The 15,276-nt window shown below is 40.0% G+C and overlaps 1 protein-coding gene across 1 annotated transcript in view; it reads right to left on the bottom strand.

The window, feature by feature from the left end:
* The window catches only part of LOC5564738 (neogenin), a 39,185-nt gene extending 26,172 nt beyond the window's left edge, over positions 1-13,013 (bottom strand). The window contains exons 1-4 of the mRNA XM_021839501.1: positions 12,986-13,013; positions 11,498-11,815; positions 724-1,480; positions 490-605 (exon numbers count right to left, since the gene is read on the bottom strand). Coding sequence (XP_021695193.1) covers positions 490-605; positions 724-1,480; positions 11,498-11,815; positions 12,986-13,013 — 1,219 coding nt within the window. The remainder of the gene's footprint in view (positions 1-489; positions 606-723; positions 1,481-11,497; positions 11,816-12,985) is intronic.
* Between the last annotated feature and the right edge of the window lie 2,263 nt (positions 13,014-15,276).

Here is a 15,276-nt window from a genome sequence, read left to right as displayed (position 1 = left end):
ATAAATCATAATCAACCGAAATTCACGAAATGGAATGGAATGGAAATCGAACACAAATCGATAAATCGCACATCCAACGGAAGACAAGAAATAAAACGAAATCAGAAAAGAAATTTACGAAAAAAAAAATGTCATTTGAATGTAAAGCAAGAGAAACCAAATGAAAAGGAGTCAATGGTCATAATGTACAATGGTCCGAATCGATGATTTAGCAGAAAAAGTTTTATCTCCGTTCTCAACGATTTTAGACGTATTATGTCTTCTGAAAAGCTTTTCGTAATAATTTATACCTAAAGAAGAATCTCCCTATCCATTTTTTTCTAATAAGATGAGACATTCCAATACCATTCTTTAAAGACCTTTTGCGTCTAAAATTAACGAAAACAAAAGTAAACCTTTTTTTTGCTAAATTGTCAATTCGGACCATTGTGAAATGCATTGCAGCTGACTCCGAAAAAAAAACGGCTACCAAGAAAAGCAATAAATTACCTGGTTCGATGATCTCGAGACGGGCTGCAGCTTGAACGCTACCAGCCGGATTGGTACCGATGCACTGGAACATTCCCGCGTCCGATCCAATAAGGCCAAATATTTTAAGGTTGTGCCTGTCGAAGTGCGGAATAAAGAAGTGAATAATTAATCAATTGCTTGCAATTTATTGGCTCCTGACAATCAGGCCTGTGAAAAAGAATTAGGTCCTTCAATTTGTCATTTACGACTTACCCTCCAACAATTTGCATATACTCATTGGGCGTAATCAAATCGCCATTCTTCAACCACTGAATAATGGGCGTTGGCTTCCCATGAATCGAACACTGCAACTCCAACTCCTCCTTCTCGAAAGCGGTCTTATCCTCCGGACTTAGAATGAATTTCGGTGGAACCTGCACCTGAACAGTTGCCGAGGCATCCAACGAATCCTCCGAATTGCTCGCTCTGCACTGATAGTCACCTGCATCCAGATCCTGGATGGAGTTTATCTGTAGCGAACCCGTTCCAATTATCCTAAACCTCGAGTCCAAATCGTTCATATCGATCTCCTCGCCATTTCGCAGCCATTTGATCGTCGGCTTTGGGTTCCCATTGGCAACACAGTCCAAAATAACCGTATCACCTTCCCTGACTGTCTGAGGTTGAGGAACTATCACAAAAGAAGGCGGCTCGAAGCTCTGCGGTTGTCCAGCTGTGGACTTGATGTTCAGATTCGATTTGCTACTTAGAGTCGAAAATATCCCGGAGCTGACGTTGCACTGATAGGTCCCCCGATCGGCTGGAATAACTTCGTCGATTTCCAGTGCACCCGAAGGTAAGAGGAGCATCCGGGTGTAGTCCATTCGTAGCGGGGATTCGTCCTTGAGCCACTCGACGTGGTACCGTGCCTCCAAACTGGACGGCAGTGGGCTGGCCATGCACTTGAAGTAAGCCGTTTGACCGGTGTACAGATAGATTTCGTGTGAGTCCTGGTTGATTTCGGGACGATCTGCGAAAGGAAATGAAAAATCTTGATTACTTTTGGCTGATATAAATTTAACATTATCTGTTTGATAAAATTTTTTTAAACTTTTGATCAAATATTGCAACCAGCATGAACAGAGCTCTGTTAAATCCTTCGATCTTGATGCTCGCTCCTGCGGGGGCAGGCGACGAAGGCAGAATCAAACATGTCGCGCGTCGAGTAGAGAATAGAAATTACGCCGCGGATCGTTAGTAGTGTTTGATCTATGAGCCTATGCATGCTATAAAACGTTTGACTTTTACTGTGCGCCCTGTTTTCAAGTTGCCCGTGAGAGAGAACGAGACAGCACCAACACACGGCGCACAGTAAAAGTCAAACGAACAAAAGAATTTATAGCACGTACAGAGGCTCATAGATCGCGTCACTTGCTCTCGCGTGGGCGAGTGATGAACACTTGTTCGGCGTACAATGCGTTTATCGAATAATAAGGTTAGGCGTGAATATAATATGGATCGCATTACTAATCAAAGGTGACTCCAAGATCTTTACTCTATCCTACTAACACAATATCCTTTCCATGACAACCGTGAAGATGCAGAGGTGATCTCGGTTTATAGTAACAACGGTAGTCACACTCACATTCCTTCCCTTCCCCGATGACTGTAAGGACGTGGCCGGCGCCGTTATTGACTTTTGAAATTTGAGCTCTCGATTTGTGCACATTGAAGAATGGCAAGCTAATCCCAAGCCCATTCATTAATTCCCTGTGTAACTTCGATTGTTCTGGTCAATCACGGAGTAGCAACAACGAATTGTACGGTCATCTATGTTCATGCTCATGCTCATGCTCATGCTCAATACTGCAACCATCATGAACAGATGTTGATGAACATTCATCGAACTGACTTCGATACATATTCATCAACATCTGTTCATGGTGGTTCCATAAATTTTGTTCAACATGTCATATGAGTTTCAATCATTGTCGCAACCAGGAGGTCAAGTTTGGAGGCTTTGGTCTCGGCTTTTAATGCTTTGATTGACCTTAATTTTTCACCGCAGCTTCAAAACAACTTGATTTTTTTTCAGTTTTCATGCCCAAACTTTTGAGTGATCGCAAATCTCCAATCTGAAATTTTTAACAAACTATTGAGGCGTCCAAATGCAAAGGGGTGTAAGTGACATTTTAATCAGCTGTGAGTTAAGTATACTAAAAAATATGTTGTTGCCAAGCGTTCTCACTGTGCTTTGGATGATTTTTTCGTCCAAAAGAAAAAAAAAATAACACAATTCGTAAATGAAGAGTTTGTTTTTTGACTCTCATTTAATTTGTATAGAATGAAAAATTGCTGAAAATACTTCAAAGTATATTTTTTCTAAACTAGGATTTTGTCACCCTTTCAATTTACATTATAATCGCTTATTTTTAAAATATTTTCTAATTCATTTAATGCTTTTTTGCCAAATGTACAATTTCCCATTACTAAAAGTTTTTATTTAAAATATTGTAAAAAATTGTTGCTGAACAAAGTTTACGATTTTCCTGATTTGCAGGGAACATCTCAGCACAATTGAAGTACTTGAAACCGAAACACAAGCCTCTAAACTTGACATGTTGTATGAAAAACGGTCAATATGTAGCTGTAAGTGAACAAAATTTGTTGGATGAATTTCAAAACAAACCACGAAGGATGAAGATATTCTCATATTGATGATTGCACTTTATCATTCTTATCTTAACTTACGTTTCTGAAGAGCGGAACAGTATTTGGAACTCTTAGCTTCTTACGTTCATTACGGATGCATTGCGAGCAACTTTTGAAAAATTCACCATCCTGCCTGTCAGTAAAGCATGTTTAGAGAAAATATTCGAAATATGCTTGGATTTTAACTCTAAATTTAGATAGATAGATATTTTTGTTTAATGAATTTGCAGCCCGAGGCTGGCGCATCTTTTAACTCGAAATTTGTTTTTACTGTTTTATCATTTACCTCCCCAAAACTCATTACCAGCAATTTTCATCAAAAAAATCTAGTTTTAGAAGTATTTACACCAAATAATATGTAACATGAGAACTACTTTCAAAAAAGTTGATGTCTGAAGAGTTTTCTCTCACTTTAATTTCAATTATCATTATCTACAAATTTGTTCAATACACCAGCATAATTTGAGCATATATATTGAAGATTGTTTTTACACGGCACGGCTAGGCGGATAGATCACTAATACCTTCATATCAAAATAATGCTTATAGTGTAACCTACAACTCTTCACTCTTCAAAAATCACGTTAAGACTTCAAAACTAGAAAACGCAGGTTTTTGGGGTTCAAAATCAGTGTGTGGCGTTCTAAAGTTAAGGCCATAGTTCCGGGCGATGAGTAGTGGTCATATGTCAAAAATCGACAACCCAATTTTGAAGCACAAAATTCACCTTCCTATAAAAACCATTATTATTCAAGGTTTGGCGTCATAGGCATTTCCATCAAACAGCTTCTAAAAAATCAATCGATGTTCAGTCGATTTTTTTTAGTCTAACGCCATTTGTCCTAAAGTGGGCATTAAACACATGTTGAAAAAGTGGACATTAAACAAAATGTTGATTAAACGGCGAAGCGAAAGAACAAAAGGTCGGAAATGTTTTGCTCCATGGGATCTTTTCTTTGAAAAAAAAAGAGTTTTCGACCCAATGTCCCCTATTTTTTTTCGACCTGTTGTCTTTTCGACGTTTTGTTTTACAATGTTTTGTCATAAATTCTGTTTCTTGGAAAGTACAGAATTTATACCAGCTATTATAGCTATTATTAGTATTAAATTTTTCTCAAGACTTCTGCTCGGAGTTTTTGGAAGATTCGTAAAAAAAACATTTTAGGGATTCTTACTCTCGTTACGTTTTTTTTTTTTCAATTTGTTATTGTGTTTTAACTGATTTAGAAGCGGTTTTCACTAAATGCTTTCATATGCTAGCACAAGTGGACCAATTTATTTCCTATGGCCGGAGTTATTCCGGTGTCCTCCTGGGTCAGGTCTGCAAATGGTGCAAATGGAATAGTCGAGCCCACAAAGAGCACTACGTTCGGAAAGATTGGTCAAAACGAGAGCTTTACGGTTGGCCGAGAAAACGTAAAGAGTTGCCCTTTTGGGGATATGGACAAAATTGTACTTCCTCCACTGCACACAAAACTGGGATTCTTCAAAATTTTTATACAGACTTTGCCGAAAGAAAGTCTGACATTCCAGTACTTGAAATAAGTGTTTCCAAACCTGTCAAATGCGAAGATAAGAGCAGGAGCTTTCGTGAGTCCTCCAATTAAGAAACTGATGAATAATCCTGCGTAGTTTGATGTCAAGAGCGAGAAAACCTTTTCAGAACGTAGTAAGCAACTTTTTGGGGAACACCAGAAATCCACATTTCGAGGTCATGTTTCAAGATTTGCTTGTAAATTATGTCAAACAGGTAAACATTTTTAATATAAAATTTACTTCTGCTTTTGCTGATAACTATTTTCCATGCAATGTAGGTGTGAACAATGAACATATCATTGAAGATTTATTTTCTACACTCGCACCTAGATTTTTTCCGAAACAATCTTGGAGATGAGAGTGACGAGCAAGAAGAACATTTTCACCAACAGATGAACGCCATGAAACGGCGTTGTCAATGTCTTTGGGATTAAGCAATGATAGGTAATTATTGCTGGCTTCTTTCTTCTTCTTTCTGGCGTTACGTCCCAACTGGGACAAAGCCTGCTTCTCAGATTAGTGTTCTTATGAGCACTTTCACAGTTATTAACTGAGAGCTTTCTTTGCCGATTGACCATTTTTGCATGTGTATATCGTGTGGCAGGTACGAAGATACTCTATGCCCTGGGAATCGAGAAAATTTCCTTTACGAAAAGATCCTCGACCAGTGGGATTCGAACCCTCGACCCTCAGCACGGTCATGCTGAATAGCTGCGCGTTTACCGCTACGGCTATCTGGGCCTCTTTATATAGCTCAATTTCAAAAGCATCTCGATCTAGATCTCAATCTCGATCATTTTCAAAAGCATTTTAATTCAATAAAAACTGTTTAAAATTTAAATACTAGTTACTATTTATAAACGAGAAATTATGTAGACATAACTACAAATTCCACGTTTTTGAACTTAAGCGTTGTTTTCTTAAAAGATTTTTTTATATGATTTACTTTATTTTTTCGTAAATCCAACGAAACGTGTAAATTTCTGAGACATATAATGCACATAATTGGAGCGTGGAATATCATGGATATTTACATGATATGTCATGTAAACTTCAATTATATGTCATGTAATTCAGCAGGATCCTGTGTGATTACATGATATATAACACATTTTTATTTATTAATGTATTCGGGATACATTCGTATCAGAGCACGCGTGGATTGCTTCCGTTTATATTTTTGCTAATTCTGCTGTTATAAGCTACAAACTCATCGTTATACATTATTCAAGTGAAACCAACACAAAATCACATGCCGGAGAAGTAAAGTTTATGTGATATTTGGTCTCAACGTAGTGAAATAACATCAAACATAGAGCGGTACAGGACAGCGAGAGCCGAAGAAAAGCGAATCCACCGCATAAAGAAAAGGCAGCACGAGGAAAGTGTGGTAGCTGACGCTCAAGAAAGCATGAACCGGAATGATATGCGGAGATTTTATGCAACGGTCAATGGTGCGCGGCACAATACCGTACCAGTGCCCGCCATGTGCAATAATCGAGAAGGGAATTTGCTGACCGATAAAATGTCGGTGGCTGCCAGGTGGAAGGAGCACTTTCAGCAATTGTTGAACGGTGCGAATGGAAATGTAGCGAGGAACAGGATGAACATAGATGATGACGATCAAGCTGTGGACCCACCGACCATAGGAGAGGTTAAAAAGGCTATCAGCGAGCTGAAGTACTGTAAGGCTGCTGGGAAGGACGAGATCCCGGTCGAACTTCTCAAGCACGGAAGCGAGCAGCTTTACCAGTCGATCCATCGAGTACTGCTGAAAGTATGGGAGGACGAAGAATTGCCAACCGGCTGGTTGGATGGCCACATCCGCCCTATCTACAAGAAAGGGCACAGACTGGAGTGTGCCAATTACAGAGGAATTACCCTGCTGAATTCGGCGTACAAAATTCTGTCGCGCATCCTGTTCAACAGACTGCGACCGCTCGAGGAGTCCTTCGTCGGCGAATACCAAGCTGGTTTTCGTGAGGGCCGTTCGACAACGGACCAGATGTTTAGCTTGCGAATGATCCTAGACAAATTCCGGGAGTATAACTTGCAGACTCACCATCTGTTTATTGATTTCAAGGCGGCGTACGACTCAGTGAAAAGAAATGAGCTTTGGCAGATAATGTCTGAAAATGGTTTTCCGGCGAAGCTAATTAGGCTGATACGTGCTACGCTGGATGGTTCGAAATCAAGTGTTTGGATCGCAGACGAGGTGTCAACCTCGTTCGTGACGTTAGACGGATTGAAGCAGGGAGACGCACTTTCGAATTTACTGTTCAACATTGCACTGCTATTAGGAGATCTGGCGTGCAGAGAAATGGCACTATTATCACAAGGTCGCACATGCTCCTTGGCTTTGCGGACGATATAGATGTAATTGGAATCGATCGCAGGTCAGTGGAAGAGGCCTTCGTGCCTCTGAAGAGGGAGACAGCTAGGATAGGCCTGACCATTAATTCTACCATAACGAAGTACATGGTTGCAGGTAGAGATAGAGTCAGGCATGGTGGTGTAGGTGCTGAGGTAGTGTTTGATGGGGATGTGTTTGAAGTTGTTGAAGAACGACGTTTCCCGCGAAGTGAAAAGACGTGTTACGGCTGCGAATAGGGCCTTTTACGGACTTCGTAACCAGCTTAGGTCCCGCAGCTTGCAAACGGAAACAAAATTCGCCCTGTATAAAACATTGATTCTACCGGTGGCTCTCTACGGGCACGAAGCGTGGAATTTTAAAGAGTCAGACCGGAAAGGTCTCGGTGTTTTCGAGCGTAAAGTTCTGCGGACAATACTCGGTGGGAATTCGAAAATGGTGTATGGAGCAGACGCATGAATCACAAGTTGTATCAAGTGCACAAAGATGCGAATACTATCAATCGTGTAAAATACGGCATACTTCAGTGGGCTGGTCACTTAGTGCGAATGTCGGAAGAAAGAATTGCGAAAATAATATTCAGCAGGGAACCAGGTAGAGGTCGGCGGCTTCGGGGAAAACCACGAATATGCTGGCTTTACGCAGTGGAAAAGGGCATGGCGACCCTAAACGTTCGGCGCAACTGGAGAAGTTTCGTCCAAGACCGACGAAGATGGAGCTCTACAATACGCCCGGCAATGGCGTGACGCTACGCTGTAGCCATCAAGGTATCAAGGTATCAAGGTAAGTTTCAATCCACGCACCGCATCCGATGTTTTGTGTAACAATTTCAATAGAATCAATGGTAAAAGGAAAATAAGGGGTTAAAGGGCTCGTCATTGATGGGGCGTTCGTACAAGATCATCTCATAATTGCTGAACGGGTTGCCAACTATTTCCAACAAGCATCTACAACTCCCGCAAACTCAGCTAGGGCAAGCAACGGAGAAACCATGCTGATATCTCCCTCTGAATCGAATTCAGAATTAGATAAAGAGTTCTCACTAGACGAACTCTTACGAGCAATAGACTCTGCTAAAGGATATTCCACCGGATATCCGATGATACGTCATTCACCAATTTCCAGTTAATATGCTATGCTGAAATGTTTCAACCGCATTTGGGCTAAGGGAAAGTTTCCGCAACAATGGAAAGAAGGGATAGTAGTTATTGTTCCAAAACCTGCTACCGCCCAAAATACCATCGGAAATTTTTGAAATATCACCCTCCTTAGTTACATAGGGGCAGTGCGTCAAGAAAGCCTGAGCAGTCGTCAGTTGTTTTCCCTCTCGGGTCGCGCGCCTATTTTCTCTGAGTGCTTTTATATAGCCGAACAAACGAGTGAAGCTGAAAGTGGATTGTTGCTGCTCAAGGATGGCGGATCAATTGGTGAGCTCGTTTCATGCTACTATTTCTAATCAATAAAATATGTATGACTGCACTTTTAATCGTTACAACGGTGAGACGTAAATATGATTTTTCAACAAACTTTGAATGGTTCGTCACTTTGAGTGTCGACATAAACTCGGATCCATAAATTATGTATGTCCATTTTTTTTTACTTTCAAAACTGTTTTTTTACCTTTATTTTTGTAATTAAAAAAACTTTGAATGGTTAGACACTACAAGTGTAGACTTGCGAAAGGTTCACTTTATTCAACAAACTTTGAAAGGTTCGTCACCTCAAGTGTCGGCATAATTTTTCTCTACATAGATATTGTTCATATCAAATGAAAATATTATATTTACATATAAGCATGTTTATATCTCACAAATAATTATTTATCATGGTCTAATCGCTTATCAAAGTGAATCCTGTGACCCAACGATCCTCCCCATTAACAAACACCCCTCCCAGTAACCTTTGTGGAGATGCAGAGGCAAACATGGTCTCCAAATAGCAAAGGTTACACACTAACATTCCTTCCCCCAATCCCACCTGACTGTAAAGACGTGGCCGGCGCCGTTATTGACCATGTATAAATGTATAAATGAATTATGCACACTGAAGAAGATTATGGCCAATCCCAGCTGAACTTCTAGTTGAATCTTTGTGCATTTTCACTGACTTCGGTCAATCACGGAATAGTAACCATTGATATGTGTAGTCAGTCTAAGCTAAGCTAAGCTAAGCTAAGCTATCACCCTCCTTAGTTACATAGGAAGGGTTCGAACAGCGCCCTTAAAAGGGCACTGCAAAACGCAAGTGCGTAAAGAGAGCCTATAGCTCATTACCACAGCGGGTTAAGAATAACAGAATGTCCTGAAGATTCAGGCTTCTGAATTCAGTTTCACTCAATAAATGTTTACCAAATAATTGGAATCGCATTTGCGCAAAAACTGGACAGTTGCATATCAGGTGATACGAAGTTCCATAATCGGAGTCACAACTATCACACACAAATGAGTCAACACGCTGAATATTTGTCATGTGATAGTTGAATCGGCAGTGGCCTGTCAACGCTCTGACCAAGGGACTGCAATTATGCTTTGACAGATTTGTTAAATACTTCGCCACCCTTAGAGATGGCTCAGTATTGTAAAATTTTGTTTGACGACACGACTCCAAACTATTCCAATATTGCTTGTGCTGAGTTGCCGCCCAAGAATTAATCTGAAGCTTCACCCAGCACTTCGAAATTGGAATAGCCGACTCAGGGCCAATGAAGTCATGCGATGCTCCATCGCGAGCTAGCTCATCAGCCAATTCATTTCCAGCGATGGAAGAATGGCCAGGTACCCATACAAGGTTTACAGAGTTGACTGAATTCAGTTTCTCAATTTGAGTTCGACATGCGATAACAAACTTCGACCTTGAGTTGGCCGAAGTAAGAGCTTTTATAGCAGCCTGACTATCTGACATACTTTACAAACAGCCAGACGTCCACTTCTCCTGTGAAGGAAGTTGTGTAGAAAATTTCCTATAAGCAAAGTGACAATCAATTGTGAGATCACTCGAAGCAAGGACAATTGTGTCCCAACTCACCGGAAGTGGAAACATCCGTAATACTAGGATTTCCAATGGACGGAGAGAATCCATGGAATTTGGTCACAACCAATTCCCAGTGTATGTAGCGATGATCAGATAATGATTCATCATCTGATACATGCCAATTTGTCAACTTGTGACTGATTCTGTTCGAGCAGAGCATTATGTCTAACACTTCTTCTCTAACAGATACCATGAAGGTTGGGCGATTCCCTAAAATAAGTAATCCAAGATTTGAACTACTTAAGCACTTTATCAGACTGGAGCTTCTCAAACTGATAGCTGAACTGCTCCAGATGATGTGATGAGTATCAGCATCACTGCCCACAAGGAGCAGAAGGCCTTTTCATAGGCAGTGAACGACAACTCGTTTGAAATCATCCATTGGGGATGGTTCATCATGTGGCAAATACACCTCATAACGAAAGACGTATCTCCTATTGAGGTCACCAACAGAAATATCAATTGTGACAGCACATACATCTCTGGTTGTTAACTCAGAAATGAGTGTAGCAACGATAGCGCTATTTACGAGCACGCATGCACGAGAAATGGCACGCGAGTTTACCATTTCATGCTTCTGAAAGTAGCAAAAACTGGGTCCACAAGGTTACCTAGATAAAAGTTCACAAAAGTAAGGTTTTTGAACAAGCGCCATTTGAGCTGTAGCATTTGCATATTTTATGCTGAAGATTGGTCTAACAAAACTATCCTAACCGTAGCCACTACCCAAACTAGGCAGGATTAAGCTTTTCGCAATCTCAGAACGAAAAAGACCAGCAGTGTAAAAACCAGATCGGTATCTCTTTAAAGTCGCCAAAGGCGAAAAGCACAGACTACACTGTGTAATACGCATAATGCGAAACTATAGAGGTGGAAATTTAAACTAACTTACAACGTATTAATAATCCCACCCTTATTTAGCCTCAGGCTTTAGACTGAAGAAGGACAGCCGATTATCTCGGAGAAACACAAGGTCACCTGCACCATTGCTCTGGGTAGCACAGGAAGGGCATAATACTGTAGAGGGCGCCCTGGTACTCCACAGGCTCCGTTTGCGATTAGGTTTTATTGAGACCCCCCTAACCGTTCATTCTTAGGCACGGTAAGCTTAAAGCCACATGAATTAGGGGTCACCTGTTAGGTGGACTTTTACCACCGGAACAGGCAGTCCGTAGTGTGAATTCTTGGCCAATTGAAACAACCGCTACCGACACTACGCGGCTATCTAGGCTGATCGGGAAAAGGAAGTTAACATTGATGATTAACTCCTGACGTGCCCAAACAGCCCAAATTTGGGCTTCACTAACCATTGAGACGGTTATGAAACTATGACAAAACCGGAAATATTTCTTGAGTGATCCTATTAGCAATTAAAAATAACAAAACAAAGTAACTCACCTGCAATGGCCACCCGGGCCGATCGACTCACTATCGTCCCCACTCCGTCCACCGTGAGCAAACAGTGGTAGAACCCCGTCAGGCCCCGATTGCTCTCGACAGTGCTAATGTACAGGGACCCATTGGTCAGCTGCGATCGAAAAGTATCTCCCACGATGCCAATATCCTGCCCGTCCGGACCACGCCATCGAATGTTTGGAGCGACTTTTCCCTCTCGTAGAAGGGACACCTTGGGATCCACCCTTCCAGCGCACTGTAGCAGGACCGAGTGTCCTTCCGGTACCGTCACGTCCGACGGTTCCACTGTGAATTCCAGAGCTGCGGAAAGAAAAGACGAAAGAGAGGGAGAAGTTAATGCCTTGATCCGTATTAAAAATGCCAAAATAAGGCAGTCTTAAGAACAAGTTTTTGATCTTCAAATAAAATGGTCGGCCATATTGTATGCTGTACCAATATGGACCAGCTGCTGTAATACCAGCAAGAAAGTTCTGCAGAGGATTCAAACCAATATTTTGAAAATGATTCTGGAGCTTCCTACCTGGTTAGTACTATAATGAGTTACATAGAATATTTAATGTTGAAACATTGGAACAAACGTCGAATAAATTTATTAATAATTTAAGACCTAAATCGTTGCAATCTTCTATTGTTACGATAAGAGCTTCAAATATAATTAGGTAAGGTTGGGTTACGTCAAAAATTTAATTTACCTGTAAACATTTTGAATTGCTACGAATAATGAAATATAATATGTTGTTAATCAAACGTTAATTTTAACTTAATTTAGTTTTATCAAATTAGGATGATTAAGGCATCATTTACACAAAACACTCAGATAAACAAAAATGTGATGTTCGAAGTTATGCCAATAAATGAATTTGAAAAGGGGAAAACTTCCCAGTCAGCGATGATAATTTACGTTTAACTGTTTCCAATTAATCAACCGATCGGTTGCGGGTGATAACTTAATTAAATTTCTGCCGATTAAGTGCAAAGAGGGTAAGCAACTTGCGTCGCTTAATTGTAATCACATGTTGTGATCGCCACAATGATGTGCGCGATGGCAGATGAAAATAACGTGACGAAATACGAGAGTGGGGCAACCGAGGAATGAATGCACCATATGGGTAGCAGCAGTTGGTTGCCGCCATTCGTCAATGGTCGGATGAAATGCAGTTCGGTGGGTTGGAGGCCGACCAAATGAGTGGATCATATCAAGATGAGTGAAGTGTGAAAAGCATAAAAACATTTCACACGACAATTACACTGCATTTGGAAGGGTTCAGAACGAAGCAGCTGATTGATTTTAGCACGCAATGTTGATGATTGATTCGAAACTTTTGATGAGTGCAACATTTTTGTTTCAAGACGATTTTTTTCCATTTGATATAGGAAGGGATATTTATTTAGAAATTTAGAATCTTTATGGCAGAATGCAGAAAAATATCAAAATTACCCAATTTTGCTTCATACTACTTCAACTATTACGAATATCCTCGAATTTGCTCTCAGTCATATGGTCCGTTCTTTCGTGTCAAACCTATTGTTCTCATCGTTTCATTAATATTTCATCAGCCTGTTACTTCCCTTCTTTCAAAAACAAACTAGACCAAAGAACACTGTTACACTTCACCACTTGCTTAAAAACCTTCCAACCCAACCCAATTCATTAATCTTTAGTAAGCTTGACAAACTTTCACCCCCTCCCCAAAATTCTATTTCTCACCTTTCCAATGGGAACCTGTCGAATGGGACGAAAGAAAACTTTCTTCGCCCTAACAGCAATGGAACGCTCTAATTGGGGCAAATGATGATTTAGGATTAGAGGGTTCGGATTCTTGGTCGGGTATCTCCTGTAGAGGAGGAGAGCCCTAGTCACGTGCCAATGTGTAAATGCAACAGTGGATTCGAACGTGAAGCTGCTTCTACTTCCGGAGGATAATGCACTTAGGTTATTTATTTGCTCTCTGCTGCTGTAGTCGTAATGGCGGTACGTCAACACATCTAATGGTGTACTTTTAGGGAAAAAAAGGTGAACGAACTCTTATCCTGCTGAATGGCTTCCAACTTCAACATGGATTACAACAGGAGCTTGATGGAGCCTTGTGATAGAACCTTTTAACGAACTCATCAGAAACCTTTAGAAAGAATTTGTTAAGTGATTCAGGTGGAATTATTGAGATATTTCGCAATTAAACTACTAACAATGGAAGCATATACCAAGGATAGAAGAAAACGAAAGAAATAGGAGAATACAATTTGTAAAAAGAAGTAGGAAAACCAATATATCAAAGAGGTATCAAGGAATGATGGTGAAAAACAGAGGACAAGAGATGCACATAATGACAATAATAGGAGAAAAAAGAACAAAAGTAGGAAAAAAAGCATGCCTAAATAATGACAAATTGAGATAAATTGAAGAAGAAAATGAAATCACATAAAAACAACAGAATAAAAGAGCACAAAACTAGAAAAAAAGAAGGACAAATTGAGGATGTGGGGAGGATCAGAAGCGGACTATTTTAAAACAAAATAAGGACGAAATTTCAGGATATTTATCAAAAACTCACCTTTGTTCTTTCAAGTAGTATGACAAAGATTTAGGGTTTATAAAACACAATTTCGGAAGAAATCTGTAAAAATATCACCATAATCTCAACGAGTAATTGGCCAAGGGTATCAAAAGAGTTTTACATTTTGCATCCAACATGTAGCTTCTATGGGTTTGGTGAAAATATTTGAAATCAATACACCCGAATCAATCACAAATCTTTCCACAGCACCACATGTTTCTCCACGAACCATTTAGATAAAATCTGTTATGAATATTGTAACGATGTAGAAAGTACAAAATAAATAAATAAATAAATAAATAACAAGAAAGAAGAAAAATAAGAGACTAAAAGAGAACAACTACAGTCAAGAATAAGGCAGAAAAAAAACAAAAGAGGCAACAAGTGAGGACAAAATGAGAAACATGGATTGAAGGAGGATAAAAAGACGATATAGGAAGGATAAAATAGAACAGAAAAATAAGAAAAAAAAACAACAACAAAATTTGTCGAAAGATGGATTAAATATTTTGTGAAATAAAATTAGGGACATGACCAGGGATCCTGAGAAAATTGAGAGAATCTCTCACGTATCGCTCTCTGTAACTATCATAACATGCTGCACATTATGAGAGACTGTTTATCGTATACTGCTAAAGTTTGATCAGATTGGGGGGATAGTAGTGCATGATAAAACCCCTCCAAACATGCTCCAAGCCTGGGGGACACTGTTGTTATTGGAAGTTCGTGGATTGTTTATCGTGCCAGTAAAGAAAAACGCCTATCCCCAACGGTAAACAAGCGAGAAAAATGGATTTTATCATCGCTCTCTCGTTGGGGATCTCGCTCGCTGCTTCCATTTATCAGACTTGTTACACCTTGCGATACAATGTCGATCGTGGACCGCAACAGATGGGATGTTTTTCTTTGCTTGCTTTGATCGTGCTTCATTCTCAAATGAGAGCGAATTCTGTAACGCCTGGACAAGACATAAAAGAGTGTAAAAGATGGATAAAAGGAAGATAAAACTAGGATTAGAAGAGAATAAAAAAAAGATCAAAGAAGAGTTGAAGGAGAAAGACAAAAGACAAAATGTGGATGAAAATTATTACAAATAAAAGACTAGAGAACGGATTGAAGGGTGAAATGGGTATTATCCCCACTACTAGTAGCATAATATAATTCCTTAAGGCTAAGTATCCCAACATTCATTTTAGCAGCTATGTT

This window comes from Aedes aegypti, chromosome 2, assembly GCF_002204515.2.
Source record: "Aedes aegypti strain LVP_AGWG chromosome 2, AaegL5.0 Primary Assembly, whole genome shotgun sequence".
NCBI lineage: Eukaryota > Metazoa > Arthropoda > Insecta > Diptera > Culicidae > Aedes > Aedes aegypti.
The sequence above is the reverse complement of the archived record's forward strand: the minus strand, read 5'-3'. Positions and strand labels throughout refer to the sequence as shown.